At 35.9% G+C, this 26,457-nt stretch overlaps 2 protein-coding genes across 5 annotated transcripts in view; one reads left to right on the forward strand and one right to left on the reverse strand.

Moving 5' to 3' along the window:
• Positions 1-2,319: 2,319 nt before the first annotated feature.
• On the forward strand, positions 2,320-6,056 carry LOC129574259 (uncharacterized). 3 transcript variants are annotated; one of them, XM_055456043.1, is made up of 5 exons: positions 2,320-2,606; positions 4,353-4,487; positions 4,580-4,793; positions 4,902-5,090; positions 5,560-6,056. In XM_055456043.1, the coding sequence occupies exons 2-5, from the start codon at positions 4,369-4,371 to the stop codon at positions 5,791-5,793; spliced, it is 756 nt and encodes a 251-aa protein (XP_055312018.1). In that variant the 5' UTR covers positions 2,320-2,606; positions 4,353-4,368; the 3' UTR covers positions 5,794-6,056. The 3 variants fall into 3 exon arrangements, with proteins under 3 accessions (XP_055312018.1, XP_055312017.1, XP_055312016.1); XM_055456042.1 differs by having other exon boundaries at positions 2,320-2,512; positions 4,357-4,487; XM_055456041.1 differs by having other exon boundaries at positions 2,322-2,512.
• A 668-nt stretch (positions 6,057-6,724) lies between these two features.
• Positions 6,725-26,457, reverse strand: part of LOC129574258 (limbic system-associated membrane protein) — a 53,939-nt gene continuing 34,206 nt past the window's right edge. For both annotated transcript variants that reach the window (XM_055456040.1, XM_055456038.1), the window contains exons 3-13: positions 17,174-17,317; positions 16,131-16,331; positions 15,569-15,663; positions 15,451-15,477; positions 14,663-14,810; positions 14,213-14,253; positions 14,068-14,124; positions 13,452-13,573; positions 13,031-13,211; positions 11,854-12,024; positions 6,725-10,534 (exon numbers count right to left, since the gene is read on the reverse strand). In XM_055456040.1, the coding sequence (XP_055312015.1) occupies positions 10,373-10,534; positions 11,854-12,024; positions 13,031-13,211; positions 13,452-13,573; positions 14,068-14,124; positions 14,213-14,253; positions 14,663-14,810; positions 15,451-15,477; positions 15,569-15,663; positions 16,131-16,331; positions 17,174-17,317 (1,349 nt within the window). In that variant the 3' untranslated portion in view covers positions 6,725-10,372. The remainder of the gene's footprint in view (positions 10,535-11,853; positions 12,025-13,030; positions 13,212-13,451; positions 13,574-14,067; positions 14,125-14,212; positions 14,254-14,662; positions 14,811-15,450; positions 15,478-15,568; positions 15,664-16,130; positions 16,332-17,173; positions 17,318-26,457) is intronic.

Below are 26,457 nucleotides of genomic sequence, written 5' to 3' on the forward strand. Positions count from 1 at the left end.
CTAACCTCTTACTATTGTTCGAATTATTTATCTATTCTTCTCTATATACTCAACCAACAAACAACAACAATTCAACATACAGTTAATGAGTAGAGAAACGTTAGAAATGGAACGGACATTAATCTAACTGGAAATGCAGTGGGAAAAAAAAACCGGCAAAACTCATACAAAAGCATTATGAATTGAAATCGATAACAACCGAATAGACTAGATGCATTTGCAAAACTCTTCACAAGATAGAAAAAAATACGGATAGAACAAACTAAAGGAAGGGACTATAATGAAATTTAACATTTGGATACAGTCACATTGTTCTCATTCTATTTTTGAATATGATTTTAGTGAAAATTAACCTCATTAACTATTAGGCAAGAAAATAAAACTGACACTTTAAAACTATTTAACAAAGAAATTTCCTCAACTTCGCACATAAAACAAAGTAAAAATTAATTTACGAATAAAAACTCAATAAATAAACAGTCGGCGGTATTTTTCATACCGTTATTTCTCTGACTTGAACTCTGAATCTTGTATTCATTTGCATGAGAATCGAACATAACTTAGATTTCTTTAAATAGCTGCATCGAGATTAAAGTTAAATCTTACGTACAATCATTTCCAGCATATGAATGAAATATGACAGATGTAAATGGGGAATCTTGAAATTTTCCTCTAAAATGTGTAAGTATTTTTCGTGGGAACCTTATACTGCCAACAAGCTGCTAACGAGTTATAATAAATAAAGTCATTATTATGAAATACATGGATGCGATCCTCTTTGTTGCGCTCAATAAAACTTTAACACACAATCGCTGAACTCCACTTTTAATTGGATCGAAGGGAAACGCTTTTGGTTGCTCAAATGAATACAAATGCAAACTAGAAAAAATCACTTTGCTATTAGTGAGTATGTGAACGTATATTCAAAGTGCTTAAAATAGATTTATACGTAATCAATGGCCAGGACAGGCCAGTGTGCTTCAAACCCGAAGGAGTGACTATTGTTTTTTCGCTTTCCGTTTGCTAAATTGTCATAAATTTTCGGTCATGACGCATATTAAATCGTCAATAAATATATCATCCCATGCAATCCGAGGTGTCATCCATCATATCATTCAGTGAAATGCACTCGTGATAAAATTGCGTTATCGCCGCAAAATAACATCACATCCAACATATGAATTGATGCGGTTCCATCTACGTATTTTGTGTGACATCAACGGAGATCGTACGTCGGTGGAAACCTGAGGTAATAAACGGTCTAGGCACTTGATTATATACACATGTTTACCAGCCACACAAACTCTTCTCTCTCGTTCATAGTTAATTGAATGTGTGTTTGGATGAAAATAGAATGAAATGAGTTGCGTTAACATTCACAAACAACCGACCGTTGTAGTGTTTGCGTGGGTGAATATGTGTGTGCACCTGCACACTCTTTTGCCGCCACAACATTTTGCAAGTGAAGCCAAAATTCTATAAAAATTTCTGACGTCTTGGTCGATTTTATGCTCTCCGACCCGATTACTCACACAATTTCGCTTGGGCGAGATGACGATTATTATTATTCATTTCACGAAAGGTAAAATTCATAGGAAAAAGCATCAAAGCAAATGTAACTGACAACACAAACGGTGCAAATCGCTCAAAAGACGACAATTAAATAGTGGTCGCCTTTTCATTGGCCATTTTCTCTAGTAGTTTTTTTATCCGTTCATAATTAGTTGAAAATAATCGAATCTTCAAATAATTTCACACCCTGTTTTCTAACCAAATACCTGATTTCAACACAAAAAGTCGAATCATTGAATTTATGTCGAAAGCGATCGAGGTGCTTGAACCAAAAGCCAAATACCTTGCAGTTTCATGAGCAGTTATATCAACCAATTGATTGTAGAAAATTCAGTTTGGATTATCAGTTGATTCGATTACATTCGGATTAGTTAAACCGGTGAGATTCGTTTGATGGAATAATTTGAACGCAGAAACGGCAGCCTGAATGTATTGACGTCATACGTAACAAGGTGCCGATTGACCCGGTACCATCCGCTCAGCGTTGTGCGTGTGTGCCTCTGTGTGTTTGTGTGTTAATTCATTTCAACTGATTTTTCTTTTATTTATTTATTTTTGGTATCTTATTTGAGCCAACGCTGCTCCGCATCTCTGACTAAGATTCCGCCGGGATGATTCAAGAATGAAACGGCAAGCGGCAACAGCGTGAACGGCATGATGATCTGAGAAAAAAAGAGAAAACAAATAGCGAGTTTGAAAGAACGTGTTTGCGGCTAAACGCAACATTTTTTCGAGTCTCAGCATCGATTGTTTCACATCGACGGAAGTCAGTCATATGAAATTAATCGAACGATAAAGTTATAGAATTTTTTTTGACATACTCAAAGAATTTCTTTTTGGTTTTATTTCTTCCTTGTCACATCCAAGCGTACCAAACGTTCACTTATTCGTTCATTTTGCCCTGCGAATTTTTTTTCAATTTATTGTTTCATTTCACTCGGTAGGTATAATTCTCAGTTTTTTTTTTTATTTCATCGTTAAAGTGTGTTTAATGTTTTCCCACCTCTTATTTCGAAAAAATTCAACAAAGAATTGTAAGCATATACAAACCACACCACCGTGCTGAAATGATAAAGTGAAAAGTTTGGAAAATTGTGTGTTTTGTTGGAATTCATTTGGTATTGAGATAGAAAACGTTTTTCCATAAATTTCGAATTGAAATTTTTGACGAACAATACCATTGAAAGTCATCAATAAAAAGAATAGCTAGCGAGGCACAAAAAACGATATTTGACGAATTGATTTGGTGGCATCACCCGAAAAGGAACGGGTTCAGTTGATTTTCTTGGTATAAATGAATTGTTTGTGTGTTTGTGTGTGGTAAAGGGTTACTAATGGAAAGCGATGAAAAGAAATTAAACATGAATGTGTCCGTCCGTAGAAAATTTATGGTTTGGTTCAGTAAAACAGAATTGGCTGGATCTTGTAGGCCTTCAATGTCATTGAGTGCGGCAAAAATATCTTACCATTCAACCGGTGTTTGGAATCGCTTGACCAAAAATCTATTCTATAGTTTGAATTGGACACAGGAAAAGTGATTCTTCCAGTATTTACTATCGTCAAGGCATTACTACTCATGAATGAGAAGTGGCTTATTCCATTGTTCGGTCCATAAATCGAACCATGAATTAACCCTTTGAATTCCATTGAAAGGGGATCAACGGTATGCGAGAAAAAGCAATTGATTAGGATATCTCATGAGTTTTCTTTGCATATACCAAACACCAATTATATTATTGTTCGCCTTTTTTTCGCGATGAGTGTTTGGCCCGTGCATGTGAAATTGCTAGTGAAATAGAATGTTGTTGTGATGCGTTGGATTTATTTATAAAGAATTTACACCGAGCCGTTTCTATTTTTATGCAATACACTTTGATTCGATAGCACACGGTTGTTTCTGGTGTCGGTTTCGTTCTTCCTTTCACATCATTTATCGCGTATGCGTATGTGTTTGTATGTTTTGAGAACGAAAATACACTATGAACGAATCGAATGTGTGAAGTGAGAACGCGCAAATGAGCTGCGCGTTGTTGTGGAATGTTTGCTGTGGTTGTTTGGGGAAATTCGAACGAAACGAAAAATGTACAAATGTCCGTTTTATCTTGTCACCCGCTTTATTATCAGAATGAGCGCGGCTCTTCGTAAAAATAGCACTGTCGATTTGCCAATTGAAGTATTGAAAGTAAGAATGAAAGAGAGCGAGAGGAGAATAGTAAGTTTGCGAGTCCGGTTGAATACCATTACAAATGAATATGCGGATGAGAATTGCTAGCGAGGGGGGAAACAGAGAGACAATTGTTCGTCTAAAAATTGCACTTGATAACGTAAAATATATTGAGGAACATTAATTTTTTTGGGAATAGGATGCGAGACATGAAACTAACATCGATCAAATGAATCACGCGACACCCGCGGAGAGACAGCGCTTTTTTTGAATTGCGAAAGCTCATCAGTGGTTAATGTTGGTTGTTTCACGAGAAAATGTTGAAACAAGATGAATATGCTTTTCGTAATGCGCTGTCATTTATTATGGGATTGTAATCCCCGAATGTTTACATTTCATCATCTTATTTGAAATGATTCAGTGTGTGTGTGTGTGTTTTTAAACTTTATTTTTCCGAAAGTCAACGTTGTCAGCCAGATTCATACATCATGTCGCGTTTCAATTGGGTGCTGCGGCGATTTATAACTTTTATTTTCCCTTTCTTTCATCTCCTCCTCTCGCCTCATTCAAAAGTTATTTATAACGCGTATCTCATTTTCAAATCATTTTATATTAGACAGAAATAAAACAAAATGTCACGGCCTGGATTGAGAGGAGCTCGCAGAACTCGCATTTATGACTCAAACTATAATGCAAGCCAAAATTATTATAAACCAACGTTGGATAATTTGGACCGTAAATATTACGGAAGGTAAAAAAAAATTGACACACCTGTTTTAATTTATCTTTGAGCCACCATTCAAGAATGCTGAGATTTACCCGATTGATGATTATCATTTTTAGACCATTGACTACAGACCGCTTCGAATCACCGAAACCAACATCATTGTTTAGCCCAAGCCGCGAGGCCCGAACACCATTCGACGATACGCCATTAAACGATGCCAGACGTCGTGCCGAACGTGTCATTACGAACGATGACTCATTTTTTGATGTACGCGGTGCTCGTGTGCCAAAAAGTTCCATTGGCGAAACTATTCGTGAATTCGATGACGAGGTATTCGTTGGTTCATTTTTGGACGGGCGTTCAATGGCCATATTTTAACCGAATGAATATTTCATGTTTGCAAATAACGCTCTATCTCAAGATTTTATCAATTTTCAGTTTAAATCGACGTTAAGCAAAATTCGCGCCAATAAAACTAAAGTTGCAAATTTCTCCGATGATATCGATTTTGATGATACCGTAGATTCATTCAAGCGTCGTGGCCGTGCTGCCGTGTCCGATTTTGATTCAGCTGTTGATGACAGCTTCGCCAAATCGGGCAGCTCGATAAAGAAGAGCTCATATAAGGTAAGCTCTCTACGTTCTGTGGATTTACTTTGATGCGCTTGAGAGACTGAGGCCTGCCAGCTGACAATCTTTTGAACCTAGACTGACTACAATTTTGAAATGTTATTTTAATATTTAAATGGACTATGCTATTTTTGCTTTGTTAACTTGGCATTGCTTACCTTTTTTTATGCTTACTATATTAGCTTTCAGTTTAGTTACCTGTTTCTTTATTTATTTATGGATTCAAAACATTTAACTATTTACTTACATTGTTACATTGATTTTATGATTTACTTGCATATTACACCTAATTTAGCTGAATTGCCGTTTTGCAAAACATTATGTTTCCATTTATAATTTGCCATAATGCTATTGTATGTATATACCTAAAATGTACGCTGTACAGCCAGTCGTTTGGCGGTGAATAAAATTGATTTGATTTGAATTTCCAATGCGTTGCATCCTGACACATTATCTTTCAATTCAGTTGTCTAGCCGCCGAGAGGAAGAAACCGAACCGGTTGCCATTACAAAGTGGAGCTCGCTAACAGCCACCACTGATGACTCAGGTGCAAGCTTGCGTGCCAAAGCAAGCAAAGCTCGCTTAGAAGATTTGGAATCGGAAATGTTTGAACGATCAGAAAAACAAGCAGCTCGCGAGAAACGATCACAAGCACTCAAAAAGTTTATAGCCGATATTGATAATGAGATATCAGATTAAAGGAAACCCGGAAGAAAAAAAAAACAACCACATCATCAACAATACCAACAACGCCAACAAAACCAACCTGGAAAATTCACCACCAAAATTATCACATTGTGATGGAAAATTGACGAGATGAGGGAAAAAGGGAATACTTTCAGAATATCACGCTTTTGTTAATGGAACCTGAAATCAAACCATTTTTTTAAACTCTTTTTTTCATGTTTATTTATATGTTTTTTTTACTAGCATATTAAGTAAATAAAATGCGACAAAAACGAGTTTATGTTGTTCACTGAGTGTGTGAATGGATGCATATCAGTGAGAGGGAATGAGGTAAGTGCGGGTGAGGTGAGGTGAGGTGAGGTGAGGTGAGGTGAGGTGACACTACGATTTTGATACAGTGTGAATGCAATTACGAGCGGATTTAATGTCGGCATTTGTTTATGAATGGTCATTCATAGCGGTTTAGATCGAGTTTGTTACCACAATCCACGTAAATTAAGTGAAAATGTGTCGCTGCTGTGGCGCATCACTATTTGATATTTATTCAAAAAAACAAGCAATCTGTCGGTCCGGGAAAAAACGCGTCCATGCGAAATGAAAAAAAAAAATGTTTACCGATTTCATAAATAGGATCAAAACTTTGCATTGATTTTAAATGAAGATAGGGACACATCGTTTTTCCCGCATTTTACACAAATGAATATGATTATGTGGTGATTGTATTGCTTATGCAACCGATACAATTGGAATTCATTGAATGTGGCCTATACAAAAGCGAACGATTCCATAGCACAAAGTAATTAAATTTCAAATATTTCCAACTAATTCATTTTGGTATAACTATAGTAAAAGCAATAATTTGATACGTTGCCAATGTTAGTATTATCGAATTTAACACAGGTGAAAAATCGAAATCACACTTTTTTTAATTAAATATAAAAAAGCAATGGTGCCAAACAAAATGGGGTGCAACAGAGCAAAGCTATTTGAAAAAAACAATCGGAAAATTTCGGGTTGCTTTCGATAGATTTTTTGTTTGTTTGTTTGTGTGTCTCGGTTGAAAACGGGATTGAATTTGTATCCAATTGATATAAATTTTTTTCAATTAAAAACAAGAGGCTATCGGCTATCACATGGCAGCAAGCCTATGGAAAATAAACCCATTTTTCCATGCGTGAAATTCGATTGCAATCAGTTTTTGTTTGTGGTAGGTACGGCGAAAGCATGCGAAAAAAAACTCTCTCACACACACACACACCAATTATAAGAAACAAATACTTACTTTTTGAGGTTTGTCATTGAGCAAAACAAATGGATTTGTATCTTCGAATGCAACCAATCCTTCCAAAACAGACAAGAAACAAAGAAGGTAAGATAGTTTTTTTTGTATTTATTTGAATATTTTTGTGTTAGTCTGGTATCCATTGTTATTATTCGAATAATAATTATATTGACTTCATTTGCGCACTTATTCTTTCTTTCTATCAATTGCTTTCAATTTCATCGTGTATCGATTGCACCACTTGAAATTCTCTCTCCCTGTCTCCGTGCTCTTTTTTTGTATTCAATGGCAAATTATTCGATTCGGTCCGTTAACTCCATTTTGTGGTTTTGTATTTGTTTTGGCCATTTCAAAGTTTAATCATTTTATTCGCCTTTTAGTTCCTCTGTGTGTGTGTGTGTTTTTTTTTTGCTGGTTTAATTTGGTTTGGCTAATGATTCGATTTTGTTTGGTAAGCTATCAACAGTAACCTCGTTAAATCGCATTTATTTTGCTTATGAAATATTTTCCGAATTGAAAAATGTTTATTGTATATTGTTCATTTTCGTCGTTTTGACACACGTGCAGCTGCACATGATGTTTGGAAATGTGTGTGTGTTGCTGCAGTTTATTTTTTTCTTCAAGTGGAGAGAGGTTGGAATGAATTGAATTCATTCTTTTTGCATGTGCAGTATGAAAAACCGTTCGTCTGATGCACGTGGCGGAGTGTCACCAACAAATTGACAGAGTTGCGCGACGATGAATACAACATTTGAAAGTCGTGCATTGCTTTAATTATCATTTTGTTGTTGTTGTTCATTACTTTTCTTTGCTTAATTCTGTTTTAATTTATATAACAAATTACGAATTGCTACTGCGTTTCATGCACCATATATCTTTACCTCATCAAAAAAATTATTCCATTCCATCAATACTGATTTGTGTCTCATTTTCTCTCACATTAATTTAATATGTAGTCTTGCATGTGTTTTATTTTGTCTTCAATAAAAAATATTATTCTGAATGGTTTTTATTTTCTTTCTTTTATTTAATCTGATATTAACTGAACCAAATACGACAGATACATACGAATTTAATACCGCCTTATACAAATTTTATCTGTAGGTACGTTAATTAGCCTTTTTTATACATTTATTCTCTATTTCTTGCGCATATAACATCTTTTTTATTTTTTATTTATTTTTTTGGTTTTGACGTCTAGTCAGTACTGGTTTATATATGAAATTATCGTTACCAAATATTTTTGTGAGAAATTAATTCACATTTTTGTGGGTTTTTTCTTCTAAATTTATAATTACACGTAAGATTCTAAATAAAAAATTTAAATAAACAAATTCAACAACAAAAAAGAGAAATTGCTTTTCTTTCCTTCTAATTTTTTTTTTCGTTTTCGTACATTTTGCTATTGTTGGCTTCGATGACTTCCTGCGGAGATCAAAGTGCGTATTTTGTGTACGAATCTTAATGGATTTCAATGCAACATACTCTAGTTAACGTAATGTAGTCGGGAAATGTTTGGTTTTATTTTATTTTATTTTAGTAAAATGCGGTTTTTCGGTGTTTTTTTTTAGTTGAAATGTGCTCTTACGAAGGAAAAAATGTTTTTCTATATTTTCGATTTTCTTCCTCATCGGTATACATACGTGAAAATATCGGATTGTGACTCCTTTTTTTCAAAACAAGACATTATGGATCCAGTGGTTGCATATTTGTATATTTGTGATTTTACAAAACAAATACGAGTATATTTCGTTTGGAAAAACACGCATTTATCTTTGCATTGAGTTTAGTTGACACTGAACTGACAACACAATATACTCGGTCAATATGAATTCAACTGCATTTCCAAATTTACTATAGTTATGTCAATGTTTTGAATGATCTGTGATTTGGTTCTGTTGTCTTTCATCGCTTATTCATATATGTCAAATGGGGTGTTGATGACATTCTGCTATTCGCTCTATTTCGACGAATTTTAACATTTATAAATGCCATGTATTTTATTGGGCATATTATGGTTAATCATTTCAAACATAGTTACAAATCTATATTCTAAAGCCATTTAAATTTTCCGGTTGAAAAGTGGTGTACTTATCGCACAGTAGAACTTGATGTTCATTCAACGCATCTTATCTATTCTATGGTGTTTAATGTATAATACATTTGCTCTCAATTGTCATATTGAGTAATTCTCTCTTCTAAATTTACGTGTTAAAATTCAAATTTCCAATGGTTTATTCTTACAAATTATGTTTACTTACAAATTAATGCATCGTTTCATTGTTTGTTCGAACGCAATACTGCAGCGCAACATGCATTTTTTGCTTTTGATAATTCTGCTTCATTGTGTAGAGCTACATTCGTTAGGTCTTTAGCTGGATCCCATGCCAAAACTAAATCATTCAGTGTACAGTGTTTAGAGCTGTATTTATGTGCGAAATGACCAAAACCAATATAAAAGCTTCGTTTCAGTTGAGATGCTTCTTTTTACGACTTCACCGAAGAAGAAACAATTCCAAATGAAGTAAAAACATTCGTGAGATTCTATTGAAATTGCCAATTTGATTCGGTCCTAGACAATGGGGTTGATTATTTTCAAAATTTTCTATTAGGCTCGTTTTTATTTAAGCGGATCAATCGTGTTACCAACCCAACTTGACAATGAGGACGGGTGGAATTTGTTCATTGCAGGTATCGATTTTGATCATCCTTTAAAATTATAAACGAATAATTTGAAAAAAAAAAACGTTTATACATAATATTCTTGTCGTGAGTATTCGTTTTTTTGTGTGCAATGCAGCGTTTATCTATTAATGGAAATAGTTGCTGATCTGATAAAATAAAATTGATCAAATGGTTTTGTTTTACACGCGTACTCATTTGTTTTGCCACATTGGGCTCGTTTGTTTATTTCATTTTTGCACCGATTTTAATAGATTTTCCCTTTGATTGCAATAATTTCGGCATCCATTAGCGATAAATATTCGCTACGTTGTTTTTTTCTTCGTTTCTCTATGTTCTAGATTCATAAACCTACTTTTTCATAAGTCGGCCTCATCAAATTGGATTCATATCCTTACACTTACTGTAATAAATAACTTATATTCTAATAATCTTACTAAAATGTCTATCAGTTATTCGATTTCCCGTGTTGGAGAATGTTTTATTGCAACATGCATTTTGACATTATCTCTTTTCTGTCTATTTCCATTTTTTTTTCTTTTTTTCTTCTGTTAAATCTAAGTCAATAAATATTTGTTCTGTTGATGTGGTAATTATATTAATAGGAAAAAATCACATTGAATGAAATTATTGAATTTGGTGAAAGGTCAGCCAAAGGATGGTCAGCGTCAAGCCGGAGATGGTTGGTATTGATTTACGTGCAGTTGATGGCTGCATTTTGTATTCCATATCGTCGACTTGAATGGGATGCTCATGGCTTCTCGTGTAGAACTGATGAATATCACTTATCTAAATTTGATGTTGAGCAAAAGTGATAAAGCGAAAATCCGCCGCAAAGTCCCAACGAAGTCGAAAAAGATACAAACATGTCGAACGAGAAAGAACAAATGTATATTAAAGCATTGAACAAATAGTATTGGATATGCGTGTATTAGGCAGCATTTCCATGCATGCTGTGAGTTGACACAAATACGCACGGAAATTCCTTTTTTACTTTTAAGTAATTCAACAAACAAAATCAAAGTCCGATTCTTTTTTTTTCACTCCCAATCCAGCCAGTGTAACAAATCCTTCAGCAGAACTGTTATGTATTTTAATGGCTTCTCTTAGAGCAGGTGGTTTTTGTGTCTATCTCCGTCGGGCCGGTCTTTTTCCCATTTTGTTTTCCTTTCGAAAATTGCTTTTAAAAAGGAGCATGTAAACGAATGAATGGTTTGGAGCGAAAATGTAATACAGAAAAGTTGAGCGGAAAAATGTCAAATGAAAAGGAATAGCCAATGAGAAAAATGACTAGAATGACGTTTGGTTTGGCGCCATCTGCAAGGTGGAAGTATTTTGCAATACAAATACGTTCTATTGTTGCTGTCATTGGTTGCTGTCATTTGTAGTTGGCAGTATATTTATAAAGAAGTTTCATGATTCAGCGTGTACCGTCAAGATGTCGCTTAAATATAGCATAAACATGTGCTCCATATAAAAACATAGGCAAATTTTATCATTGGAATAGCTATATAGTTCAATATAGTTTACTATACAGTTTACTATATAGCTATCCCTTTTCCGCTCATTCATCATCGACATTTTCCCGCTCAACTTTTCTGTATTACATTTCGCTCCAAACCATTCAAATGTAATACGTTGAGTAAATAGAGGCTGAATGGTAAACACAGGCCAATACAATGGTGAATTTCCGAAATGTGAAAACTTGAAGGCTTTTCTCCCCGGTTTTTCGTTTGATCGGCTTGCTTTAGCTGCGACAATATGCCTAAATTACCCGCATATTTGATTTGTCTCTCTGCGCCCTTTTTCGTTCAATGCTCAGCTCAATGTATAACAAACACATACCGAATGATCCGTTGCTGAAAGCACTGTCAGTTCTCTGAGTGAACTGCGACAACCAAACCATTTACTCGCTGCGTCTTCCACTTTCGATTTGTAAATTTGATTTTGTTTTTCGACATCAACTTAACACACGCATAATCATACCGGCAACGAGCAGGCGAGCCAACCCAAAAGTGAGCGAGACATAGTGATACACCGTGGTGATCAGCTCGAGCTACTGCTGCGTTGTGGTTGCCTAATTTAACAATTTTAACGAAATCATTTACCTCATTCCATCCGTAGCGATTTTTCGCTTGAACTATTGCTTCATATACGGAATTTCCCTCCAAGCCCCGAATCACATGTGACATAACGTAATGATTACCATTGGACCGAGTCAACGTTGGTATCAATAAAATATCGTGCCATTTTCCCGGATGCTGATATGTTTCGTTCATCTATTGAGTCCACAATCGTCCACAGTTCAATTGAATACATTGGCGTTCGCACAAATCGTATACATTCGATTATACAGAGCGAGAGAAAGAAAGAGAGAGAGAGAGAGAGAGAGAGAGAGAGAGAGGGTGAGAGAAAATATAAAAAATCGAAATGAAATGGGGCAGGCAGAAACATCGAAACAAAAACACACAAACAATGAAAGAGAAATTTCAATCATTAATACAATGCTCACTATCAATCAATGAGCAATGGAATCATTTTTACAATTAGACTAATTAACATTCTAGTTGAAACTATACACTTGTTATTATCGATCGATTGCTATTGAAATCCATGTTGATCATTCGCAAAATGGCTGTTTTATTTAGCCATTGTGGTCAAAATTTCAATTTCGGAATAAATCATTTGAATTCAGCTAAATTGCATTTCGATTTTTCAGCGATTTCATAACTCTCCCACGGTGTTTTGGGCAAATATTTTCACTTGTGTATCGGTAACATATGCACGCGCAAACACAAACACCAGCAATTAACTAGAGTTGGTTAATCGAAACGGCTTACATTCGTTGCAAAATGAACATCAAGAGCTGTTGTTATTATCATCGATGTTGTTGTGGTGTGTGTGGCAGAGTTCGTGCTCGTGTACTGTTATTCTCTAGCACTACATGGAATTTAGAGCTATTGTTCTGTTTTTCTCAACATTATACCCGGTTCTTTTTGGAATTGAATTGATTTTGTTATGTTGGAAATTCAACAAGGGGCAAAGATTCATTTGAACACCAAAGCTATTCATACTTAAACTCCTATTGCGGAGAAATGAGAAACAATCTATTTCTGTATTTCTCCACAGAACTCGTGGTTTATTCAGTGCGGATTATTTGATGAAAATGACAATACACTGATAATGTAAATGACACTTTGATTATAATCACCTTTTAACAGAACAGAACTATACATTTCATGTAGAAGGTTATAGTTTGTTGTGTACCAACAAAAATTGGCTTACCATTAATCGTCGATATAACAATCGGATTTCCTCCAGCGGTGGAATCGACTCAACGCTCCATGTCAAATTATATACTTCAAGCGAGCCACTGAATGTCGGTGAAATGAATTCGGCTGGTCCAGGGCGACCCGATATTTCAATATATTTTTTCGTTCTGCCCAGAGCATTGTCAGCCACACAGCTGTGTCGGTTCACGATTCCCAAATCCAGAAGAGGAAAAAGCAGATTAGAAACCACAAAAAGAAAAAAAAAAGAAAAAGAAAACGAGAACGGAAATATTCCAATTATACGGACTATTCAACTTCGAAAGTCACATGATTGTTCGTAAAATATATGGTATGGCAGAGAGAGAGAGAGTCTTCAGACGATGCTGACATTTCTCGATATAGTAAATTTTCAATTAAGGGTCACACAACGTTACCTGTAATTTCCGAAATCGGATGGTTGAAAATTGCGAATGGTGAGTGTGTAGCGATCACCTTTAGACTGCATCGATCTACGGTCCGTGGGATCTAGTAAAAATGAATTCTGATACCACATCATCTGTATGTGTTGAATGATGGAGTGCGCGCAACACAGCACAAAACCGCAAAACATCAGGCACAGAAGCAAACCAAATATAGAAAGATAAAAAGAGATAGAGAAGAAAAAAATAGAATATAACGGACGGAATGATTTTATTATTCTATTGATGCGTAATAATAAATGTTCGAACTAGAACATAAACTCGATTGGCTTCGACAACAAAGCAGAATAATGTGCTAGCAAAAATATTGTCGCAATATCAGCACGAGTATTACATCTGCAGTGTCATATCCACAACTGCTTCTGCTTCTGCTTCTGCTTTTGCTCACTGTCCCTGTTTCGACAGTTCGCCATTCGAGTCGGGGGACTGTTTTCTTTCCGTCGCCGTTTCTCCCGTTCGCTTGCGTTCGAATTCGATTTTAACGTGCGAATATAACAGAAATTCAATTGAATTGAATTGAATGGAATCGGATTCGGTTGGATGATGTGATTCATTCAGCTTTTGTACTTACATCGGAAGTAACATCACCATGTACTATACAGGCCAATTCAATGTCATAACCTTCGCTCTGCAACCAAAAAAGAAAATTCGCATTGATTTGAAAAAAGAAAGAACAAAAAAAACAACTGCACAACAAAAACAACAACAATACATACCGCGTGTACCCAGCTTCTTTCGACTGTAATTTCCGGTGGCGCTGCACGAAATAAAATGAAGACAGAAAAGTAGCCAAATGTATAAATATCGAATAAAAAATTTGAAAAGTTTGTTTCATCTCATTTTTCCTGGTTTAAATTGATCTAGTTTTCATGAATCTATCAGCAAGAGCGCAAACAATACGGAACGTTAAGAATCATCAAAATTGAATGCTGCACCACAAAAACAGCAGAACAAAAATAGACAAAAGAAAACAAAACAAAATAAAACAAATACAAAACACTCCATTTACAAATTATAAAGTGGACACGAGCAAAACATTGCAAAAATAGCAGCAAAAATATATAGAATCGCTCGAGAAAAGAAAAAGCAATAAAAGAAAAAAAAACAATTCAACGGAATACTGCAATTCTGTAGGAATTTGTCATTGGTCATTGAGCAAAACTCACATAAAATTGTCAAATTTATATCCATGGAAACCGGCTCTCGTACTCCGTTATCGGCGGCGCATTGATACACGCCGGCATGATGACGGTCTACTCGTTCCAATATGAGAGTTGAAGAGTCCGACAAATGAGTTGATCCGGAAAAAATATCCTGCGAAAAAGCGAATAACACAGTATTAAATTGCAGTCGTTTTGAATGGGGGAAATAAAGGGGCGAGAGAGACGGAGAGAATGAGAGAAGAAAAAAGCTTAGGTAAGGAGAATTTAATGGTGATTACAGGTTGGGAGGAGGTAGATTTCCCTAAGAAGCGCTTACGAGCCAATAACTACGAACAATCTTGAACCTCCCATTAATATTACCGAAATTGAAATCACACGATGACGTGATTTTTCGTGTGGTTCGCACAAAAATTCCAATGCATATGTGTGTATGTGTTAGTGCTCTTTTAGGGTTTTAATGAGTACATATAATGTTATTATACTGTTATGAAAAGGTATAAATGCCGTCAAGTAGCTCAATTATGCCCATTTAAGTTTTAATTTGGTCCATTGAGTATGGTTACGTGTGTGTGTGTGTGTGTGTGATATCTGTGTGCAATGCATACGAGATGTAACCAAACTACTGCTCTGACAACAACCACCGATAACAACTATTTTCTCGTTCGACCAAAGGGATCGAATATCCGATTTCGACCGACTTATCGTTGTGAAACATCGTTGTGATTGGTGGAATGTGTGCTACTGTTTTTATACATATTGAAGTGGTCATTTAATGTTTTGTCGCATATTACCTTTTTAAACCAGTAAATTGATGGAACCTACGAAAATGTGAAACACAAATTAAAACACAATCATTTTGAATGGAAGAGAGAGAGAGAGAGAGAAATGTTCTGGATGTAGCACACTCACTGGGTTACCGGATGCTTTACATTCCAATGTAACGGTGCTACCTTTTCGAGCAGCAACCTGTCCATTTTGCGGTACAGCTCTTAATGTCGGTGGAACTAAAAATAATTGGATGTAATTAGTAAGCGTTAGCATTAAGGTGTATGTACATATATTACAAATGTAAAAAGAAAAAGAGAAAATACTATTTAAAATGAATTATTTTTTTAAATCAAAATGTAAAATCGAAACTTAATAGGTAGAAAAAGTCATTGGGTTTTTTTTTTATAAAAAAAAACTGTTTTTTTTACCTAAATCAAATAAAAAATCTAATAAAAAAAAATATATATATTTATATCGTTGTTTGGAACTGAGGACGAGCAAACTGTTGGCTCGTTGACCAAAAATGGCCCATTTGCAACACAATCGAAGACGAGAAAAAAATTACCAACGAAATGAAATGAAGTACGCTAACCAAAATATTCAACGATGGTTTTGGCTGCTCATCCAAAAGTGTATGATACTGTTCACTCTTCCGGCCAAACAACGGCCATTTTGAATTACATTTTCCCTTCTTTAAACTCACCTAAAATCTCGACCGTATGCACTTGATCACGTGTCTCTTGATCTCCGATTTGGCATATGTAATCACCGGCATCTTGTGTTTTAACGTTCGATATTTGTAAATTATAATCGTCGACTATTTTAAATCTATCGTCGCGAGTAATTTTCAAATGGCCAGCTGAAATGACACTAGATCCTCGGCGCCATAACAAAACAAACGTGCCTATATATAGTTTAAAAAGTAAAATAATAGCATCAGAACTTCGATTGCCACATTTTCACAGAAAAGCACAACGAAATACGTGTCCGACATTATGCGCCAGACATGGACCATCAATAAGGTTAATGTCCATCGTTTGCTCAACAAATTTGGTTTCAGCATCCATCGAATTGAGAATTATTGCCGAACATGTAAAAAAATAACCGGATTAGCAATGCAAATTTTCGAAAAGTTCAACATGAACGAAATACGATAAATGCAAAATACAGCAACAAGTGAAACGTTATGGCTATTAGTGAAGATAATTCATAATGGATTTTGTGCGATAACGATACAAATGTTTGTTTTGCAACCTATTCAGTTATCGAGTGATAGTTCCAAATCAGTTGAAACATTAATTCGATTCTCCTTAAGCGTTCGAGACATTCATCACATCACGTTGGTATGTACAAAACGAAAATTGTTTCCATTTCGATGGAATAGAAAGCTTGTTTTTTCAATTTTTCAGAAAAAAAAAGCGTTACCATTGAATGAAAAATAGATGGCAATAGGTTGGATAATAGATTGAATTATTTGAACACATTCCAACTATTATTCGTTTGGCATCGGAATCGGAACAAAGTGCTCGTTGCGTTTCGTTGTTAGCCATGCATTCAGAATCATTCGCAATAGATTTTCAAATTCGGGGATGCAATGTCGTGCCAATATATTTGCACAATTGTGTGGCACATACATTTTGACACGACTGAACCGTATTTAGGAGCTCCTTGTTTTTTTATGGCTGTTATTTGTTCTGCGTAGATGAGATAGAGATAGGAAGTTTCATGATAATTTGTATTCGTTACCTAAATTTTGAACTTTGCATGGTAGTTCTATCGTGTCGCCCACGATGGCTTTGTACAAATGTCCCCTCGACACGAACTTCGGCACAACTGTCGGTGAGTCATGATGCGATGTTGGTATTAATTCATCTAAATTTTGGCAATAACCTGCAAATAACCAAGAATAGAGAGAAATTGAAAATAAACAAAACCAAAAAACAAGTGTCAATGCAAATGTATTAAAATTGATGGCAATGGTAAAAATGCACAAATGTCAATTTGGTGAGTTGAGAAAAATCATTGTTCGATTTTCGTGTATGTATGTATGTGTTTCAATGTGATTCTCTCCCATGGACTTAATACACAGTCTGCGTTAGTTTGATTGTTTGGCGTCAATATTTGTGAGATACATTGTGTTCCATATGTGAATACGTGTATAAATAAATCATGTGGAACTTCGATTAAATTCCATTCGAAAATGGTGGCCATTAGTCTAATAAAGGGATTTATTCAGGGAACGTTTCAAGCATGATATTGAGATAAATATGCTGATACACACCGATAGAGATAGAGAGACAGAGATCGACCGCATACATATATAACAATCACATATCATCATAGTGACGGCGGGAAAGAGAGAGAGAGAGAGAGAGAGAGAGAGAGAGAGAGAGAGAGAGAGAGAGGGAGATAAGGCGCATAGCACACGCAATGCACTGTGCGCTTCATCAATGAAAAAAAGTGAGCGAGCCGAATCAGTGAAAGAAGACACGTTCCAAAAGTATGGAATAGACACCATTTATCAAATTGACCGCTAAATCTCAAATAAATCAATGTGTTCATCGTACGTCTTTTGTCGTCTCTGGACAGATTTTTTTTGTTTCGTTCATAGGCAACCAACCATATTCACTTCTCGTTTCTGTTCGCATGTGCTCACAAATGGTGGCGTTAGATACGCAGAAACAATTAGGTAGAGCGTATATTTCTCTATCGCAGCATGAAGTTCATGCGCAAAATACCCAAAATGAAACCGAACGAATAGGGACAAAAAATCCAAAGTCGCAATGATATTAATTACTGCCTGTTTCATTTTTCGATGCAAAAAGCATACAAATCACCAAATTCAATACAATTGACCGATGAGTGAACTGCAAATCAACCACGATGGCGATAACGCCATGCGAGCCATATGTAAAACTCACGTAGACTGTAATGGCAAAAGAGGATTTTGCCAGAGTCACCCCACCCCACCCCACCCCACCTCGCCTCCCAAAAAAAGAGTGTAGCAAATTCTGACGAAAAATGTTGGAATTCAACGAACAAAATGGGAATAAAATGTGAAAGGAGAACGAACAATCTTCGATAAAAGCCATAAATTTGGCCATTGCCTATGAAATACCAGTGTCGTACTTTGACTCTGTTTATATGTAACCAACCAACATTCGGCCGTCCATTCGTTTTGCCATTCCTTTTTCGGTTCCGATGTGCCCATATAATTTTAATCAATTCATCAAGATAGTTATCATATTAATTATATTCTTATATAAATGGATGGATGTCTGTTTGTTGCGCGATAAATTATGTTTTCGTTTGGAAGTTTTATCAGTGAATTTGCTTGATGGTCGCACCATTGACGACATTTTTGCCCGAGCGCGTTTCATCATTCTTCTATTCAGATTCTTAAGGTGGCAAAGTAAGAAGGAGAGGGAAGCAGGCAAAGAAATATTTTTGGCCACGACTTGTGGCTCATTGTATTCGACTATGTTAACACACTCAAATCGATAAAGAAACCAACAAAACCTTTATTATTATACTCACAGTGATTCAAAGCCGTGGAAATTTTCTGTGCGTTAAAATTCATTAAAATGAATCACAAAGCAAAATAGATTCGACATAGGAATGCACGGATACAAATAGCAAAAATACCAACAACAAAAATTGGAAAATAAAACGAAACTCGCCCTTCGCACATAGAATATACATGTCTTCAAGGTATTCGCACCATTTCGTTTTCCTTTCGACAGTATTTGACATCAAGCATTTTCATAAAGGAAAATGCACGCAAATACGTACTGCGAAATAGAAAACCGAGAATTTCTACAGCAACAATGACATTTAGAAATTTATAAAAATTTGCTTGACTCGGAATAAGAAAGACGATTGAATCGGTGAATTTGAAAAAATATAAAGCATAACACACAGTTATAGTACTGGCTTGGTTAGCTCAACCATGAGCCGACTAGGATTGTGACAGAAAGAAAATATCGAGAAAATGTGAATTCGCAAAAAATCGATGGCCTCGAATAAAATGCATTTGAATATCCATTCAGTAATAAAGTGCGACATCACAATAAAGAAGCGACAAGAAACCAATGAGTGAAGAGGGAATCATGATAATAAAAACGAATGATTGTTGATTTCGTGTGATAAATCGCATATTTGTTGCCCATCTCTCTGTCTCTCTGTATTTATTTATTTGTGTGTGATATGGTTGCTGTTGCTTAGAATTTAGTGTTACTACTTTTATCGATGGCTTCTTATTTGGGCAAAAACAAGTGGATACTGTCAATTGGACTGTATGCAATGTTCATGGCAGCCCATTATTGCCATCACATTCATTGCAAGGCCGATTTCGTTGGCTATGCCAATTCGAAACCATTTCATCCAAATCACAAAATCACTCTGGATCGAACGGATGTGAAACACAGATTGTGTATAAATGACAGGCAACATGCGTGTTAAATCCACTGAACACTGAATTTAATGCACACAAAAATGGAAATCTACTGTGGTGTACAAAATTGTTTCAGGCATAGTTACTACCTCTCTTCCATTCTATTTCTCTCTCTCTCTCTCTCTCTCTCTCTCTTGTTCCACATTTGGAAAGCAACCGCGTTCGCTTCATTGTGTGGCGTGTATCTGTCTATAAATTTATATTGGTATCCAGCATTATCATAATAGATTTGTTGCCATCTATGTTTGTCGCGTTTGTTCGAAAAACATCAAAACAAACGGCCACCAGATAGTGTACACTGTACAGTGTACAGCATTGGCACCCAAATCGTAAAACACATATTTTGGTAATCGTGCAAAATACAATAATTTCATTTTATTTTAGTTCGTTCTCTGGTCCGCACTTTGTATCCTGTCACATGGACAACCGTCCAGCCATTCGGCAACCGTTTCATTGCTCTGCGATTATTTATGTTTATCATTAAGCATTTTATTCAAATTTTTCATTCTGCTACTTTTTTATCCACCACTATCTCTATGGCTATTCTAGTTAAATATGCCACTGAACCGAAGCGAAAGTTCGTAAAATTGGATTTATGTGACACAAATGTAAAATGCGTGCGATTGTTTGAACGTAGAATGATAGCGGTTTGAATTCGGAGTGTCTTCGGTTTTGTGCCGTATTGCCAGATAGAAAAAGTAGTTGGGTAATAGAATGACAACGGCCACAACCACAGTATTCGACAGTTAAATTACGCGCCAAAAAAGAATCAACGAACCAACCAACCAACCATTGAGAAAATACCATACAGATAAAATGATAGCCGATCTTGATATGTTTTTTTCTCTCTATTCGCTTACAATGTCCGTTTCATTTGTTTTCTTCCATTTTATTAACTAGAAGTTATTATGGATAAATGTGCGATTCGCAGGAGTTGACACTCCCTGAAAACAAATAACAGCAGAAACGCAACGACACCAACAAGAACACCACCACCACCATCAACAACAACAGCAAAAGCAGGCAAATTATTTGGGTTTCGCTTTCGTCGCATAGGAAAATATAAAAAGCCATTTAGGACATTGCGCCCAATGAGAATGAAAAATATCACAAAAATTATTTGATAAAAACTCGAAATGATAGACGAAAACCCCGTCACTAAAACAACTTGACCAACCAACCAACCAGCCATTTATCCACCCAACACAACGCAACGATGTATAACACATGATTGTTGCAGTTTCGAAACCGCAACCGTGACAATGACAACTAGACCAACCGAGAGCTCGGTAATATGAGTTTGACAATGTCTCTCATTATGATGATTTTGTTTAGTGCGACGAAGGGTGCAATCGAGTGACGTTTTGGCATTATTACATGGCTAATAGCCATAATAGATTAGACCATCATTAATTTATTGGAATGTATGCTTTTTTTATGGCCGGTGATCGTTCAGGTTTCTTTTTCTTTTTAAGTGATTAAACCGGGCAAAACAGTTTGCATGAAAATTGTCACATGGCACGGAGCTGTATAATGAATGAATCGTGTATACGCTGCATAAGAACAATAAGAGAGCGATTTAATTAGTCAATTCAAAGCAAAAAAATACAAACACACAATCAATTGTAATCTGAACTGAATAGAAAGCCGAGAATATTTCACATTGTTATCACATGGCACTGAGGAAAAAACAGTCTGTGTGCAGCATCGTTAACATTAAACCAGCAATCGATCGATCAAACATTCACCTCGTGAATAGAAGAAACTAAATAGAAGTCCAAACAGTTGGCCACATAAAAATCATTATAATTCAATTAGAGCGTGCAATGAATAAGGCAGTCAATTGCCACATTTCTTCCGCCATGCACAGATGTGAAATTCTCGGAAACTTTGTCGGATTTTATCGATATTTGATCGCAATAATTCTATCAGCTACACACAATATGCGTGTAATGAAAATTATTAACGATAACAAATTTGCCATCATCGTACCAAGATCACATTAGATACGTATGTATCGCGTGCGCACACATACATACATACACACATGTCAAACTTTGTTCACCCCTCACCCAATCGCTCTCGTTTATTCGAAAGTAAATTTTTCGGATTGTATTGTATTGTATCGTGTCGTTTTCCTGTTTGGGGTGAGAAAATAAAAAGACAGCAAATTATAATTTATCGTCAAATGGAACATTTGTACGCGTCGCCGGTCGCAGCTCGAAGCGAAAATTGGAAATCACAGCAAATTATGTGAAACTCGAACGCATTCAAAATAAACAAATTCATTGATACGGTTTTCTTTTTGTCGATTTTTTGTTGTTGCCGATTCTTGCTTGACTTAATTTCCAAATTGCAAAGATAGCCTCTGTTTCTTCGACGTCTCTGTGTGCTTTGAATGGCGTCGTTGAAACCAATTACCGAGAGCATCACACAACGCACAAACGGTCGGACGACGATAAGAAAAACCACCAAAATGAACTTGGTACGGATCGAGTGCGGGTGAGCGCACGCACACTTTATTTCGTTTTGCTTGCTTTAGATGATACCAACGATGTATAAATGATGCCAATGTAATCATAGTAAGCAGCATTACGTGCACGCATTTATTCATTTGGTTCCGGTTGATATCCCAATGTATCGCCGGGTAATTTTCAGCTGAAGACCATTGGAAGCGCGAGAGAAGGCTAACTAGCACACAAATTACCGAAACGCAATGAGAGAAGCACCCCTTGGTTAGTACATGTCGATTTGTTGGATACGACAGATATATTGTATTATTCATTGTTGGTGATGGTGCCGCTGCTGTTTCAACGGTCGCCAACGGTTTAATAAAGATATTTAAATTCCAAATTTCCGGAGACAAATAATGAAAGTGAAATTAAAAAGCCATTTTATTTGATGTGTAGCAATCCAAAATTGTAAAGCCATTGTACACGGAGGATTCTTGTTATTATTATTATCATCTTTATTTAGAATTCATTTTGGGGTGGCCTAGATAGGCAACACTCATAATAAAAATCAAGCACCACACATAGAGAGTGTGTGAGTGAGCTAAAAACAATTCATACCAATTTGTTACGCCATAGAAGAATCATGCATTTAATTTTGTATGCACATTTGGAAGTGTGTGCGGTGTGCGGTTGCTGACTTTTGCTAATTTATTAATTCGACACAAACAATAAATTAAAATATAAAAAAATGAATCTTGAACGAAAACAATGGCATACACCTTCACTGCACACAAAACACAGTCAGTCGAGCAGTCTTTTTTTTCGCATTCATTTCTCTCTACATGGTTCGTCGACAACGTTGCCATTGGTCGATGAATCAGTGTGACAGACTCAAATACGTTGCAAACGACACACTAAGCGATTCACCAACGCGTCTTTCTCTCCTATATACATGCATAACAAAAATCAAATTAATTTTCGCTTTGAATGCTTGTTTTCAAGTTGGTTGATTTTTTGTTTTTTTTTTCTTTCTTGAGAGTTTCGCTTGCGCACCCCTTATTGTATGCGACACTCAATGCACACTAAGTTTTTGAGGCGTACGTGTGTACATTCGTGCACAAGAACCCCAGCAGCACACCAAAATAGAAACAGAAATAGAGGGATACAGTGGAAAAAACGAGTGAGCGAGAAAAGAAAAGCTAATTTTCTTGACTACGCATGAAAATCGACAAAGTTAAGAGCGAGAAAGAGAGAGAGAGAGAGAGAGAGAGAGAGAGATGAAGGGCAGGAGCACGGTGGTGTTTGGTGCATAGTGTATTATAAATATTGAAATGCGTGTATAATTTCAAATTAGATCGCACGTTGGTACATAATGTCAAGCCGAGAATTGGCTGGATGTCAAAAACAGACCTATAATGGACCCTAATGTAGAAACACATGCACTGATTTTGCTTCCGAATTTTGCGATTTTTCATAGAAAATATTCAAACGACAACAACTATAACGTATGTGTATATACATTGTGCCATTCTTGTCTCTTGTCTCAGTGAATAACGAGAAAAAGTTCCATATCACATTTTTTTAAATTCCATCTTGATATGGAACCAACATACATTCTCTGTGCGTGTCTCTCTATGCTTCGATAAGTTTTTGAATCAATATATTGCGTTTGAAGTTAACTTATTTTGTAACCTCTAGTTGTGTTTGCTTCTGAAGAATAGAAGAGAAAGTAGCACGCACACATTTCAACAAAGTTTAGAAGTTATTTTAAAATTGTTCCACAACTCTTGCCACCAATTGACAATGGCACGAAAGTCCGTAATTTGGTTTAAAATCAACTATTTATATTATTCAATTTATAACGCTGTTGACTTAGTACAATGTGCACCACTAATGCATCAATCTAAACTGAATTGGCTACCTCCAACCTCCGAAGAAATGCATCTTTTTTCAAGACTCAAGCGGATACTTCTTCTGATAGCAAATAAGCGACAGTACAACCGGAATCACAATGTGTATGGAATGCATAAAATAATGCGCCATCTGTGCCATGATTCTTTTGTTCGTATAAGTCCAATGTATTCAATTTTAATGCTCGGAAAACGTTCAAACGTCCAAACATTCAACATCATCATTCCATATAGTATTCCATATTTAGAGGAGAAATTGAACGTTGTTATTCGTATGGTTGAAAGAATGAGATAAATTATTTATCTCTCGGTGTTATTTAGCTTCGATTATTCGAATACAAGAGCATTGTGATATACACGCTACCAATTTTTGCCGTCGAGTTGTGTGACAAATCATCAGGCAAATACAAGCGAACAAATAGCGCAGCAACGAGTTCTTTTTCCAAATAGTATTCCATAGTTCATTTTCCATAGACTTGGTGGCGCTTATATTTTGACAAACGTCAAAGCATAGGATTGTATACATTAGATATTGTGATTCCGGTAAAACGATGATGCAATTTAGTTCGCTTTCGGTGGATTTGATTCAAAAAGCTCATCATATAAAGGAATACCTTACTCCCTCGCTCTGACTTCATTTATATTTGAGTGATTCAATCGTAAAATTTATGGATAACATTAGAAATCTTAGCGCGAACGCCTTTGGAATAAAATCCTGTTAGCCTCTTCCGTCGATACAACATACGATGGTTTCAATTGATTTATACTCCTGTGAGTGAGTCTGAGGGTAGGGCATGTTGTACGGACTTTGTTGTGAAAGAGAAGATTCAGTTTCTTTCGACGAAGCGTAGAAGGAGAGTATGTTTATTCTTCGTGGGTTGTCGCGATTTTTCGCGTAACTGATAAGAGATAACAAATTAGTGCATTCATAAAAGCTCACGACTACGCATGAAACGTTCATTACTTTGCTGGAGACAGTCGACTCTTATCTGTTATAATTTACGAGGAAAACTGCGACAGCACGTGTAAAATATACAAATGTTACGAATCAATGAAACTCTCGACAGTTCGAAAACTTCAATGAACAAGCATGCTCCATTATAATCTCACCAGTAGACTAAAGATTGGTATTTTGATATCCAAATTATAAGTGTTGCAATTTGTTCTGTCGAACGGTCATATTTGCACGGTGTGAGAAAATTGATTTTGAACTTGACACATCACTTGACTGACTGCTTCCGTAATCGAAATCGCTGTTTACTGGTTTTTTTCACTTTTCCCTTCCACTTGCATGGTGCGAAGATGCGCAAATTGAATTTTCACGACAAAAGAATTTATCACGAGTATTGCTTTTCATTTGTACTATTCGTGCATAGGTCTTTTTCACTGCTGAGGTATCGAATTGCTGAGATAAAGAGATACGACATAAAAACAAGCACGCACTGTTTGAATGGGGAAAAAAGATGACAAAGTCGAATGGAGAGGCGAAAATAGAAAAAAAAACTTCAAATTACATGAAATATTGTTTTGATGGCTGACTAAATGTATCAGCTACAGGCCTTGAATTCTATCTATCGAACATGGCACACGTCTTTGACAGAGATCGAATTGCATGGCTATGTATAATGAATACTTCGAATCATACATATGTTATCAATCTCAGTCACATACACACAGAAGCATTCAATTTTAGAGAAGGATGGATCCAACATTATCGTCGTAGAGCTAGTTCAGAGTGTCAATAATTCGAAATGACAGACATGACAGTATAAATATTCATTGGAACACTATTTAAATTTCTGTATTTTTTTTCATCACTCCCATTCCATTCTCTTGTGAATAAGTGGATGTTCTTGCATCAATTGTGTCTCGTTATACCTGTTATTGTTTCCTTCTCCCATCCACCCTCGTTAGTTCTCAACCTCCTTCCCCGTGTCACGTGTGTTATCATTTCGTTTCGTTCAACTGTTATTATTGCTTGTTCATTCGTTCGTCGCGTTTCGAATTTTCTCTCATTCTCGCTCGTTCTCTTTGTATTTCTACAGCTTGTTCGAATGCTATAAAATACCGTATTTTATTGCATCAAAACGAAAATGGAAATGGAAATGGAAATGGATGAAGTGTTCGCAAGTCACTCTTTACATCGTTGTCATTTCGCTATTATTTAATTTTACTGTGTCTATCGCTTTCGATTCTTCATATGGAAAAACCACA

The sequence above is a fragment of the Sitodiplosis mosellana genome, unplaced genomic scaffold (genome assembly GCF_009176505.1).
Source record: "Sitodiplosis mosellana isolate CC-2019 unplaced genomic scaffold, AAFC_SMos_1.0 Smas_scaffold_6150, whole genome shotgun sequence".
NCBI classification, from domain to species: Eukaryota; Metazoa; Arthropoda; class Insecta; order Diptera; family Cecidomyiidae; genus Sitodiplosis; species Sitodiplosis mosellana.

Coding starts and splice junctions, on each gene's coding strand:
- LOC129574259 (XM_055456043.1), top strand. CDS start 4,369: ATGTCACGGCCTGGATTGAGAGGAGCTCGCAGAACTCGCATTTATGAC. Junction 4,488..4,579: donor GACCGTAAATATTACGGAAG/GTAAAAAAAAAT, acceptor TATCATTTTTAG/ACCATTGACTACAGACCGCT. Junction 4,794..4,901: donor TTCGTGAATTCGATGACGAG/GTATTCGTTGGT, acceptor ATCAATTTTCAG/TTTAAATCGACGTTAAGCAA.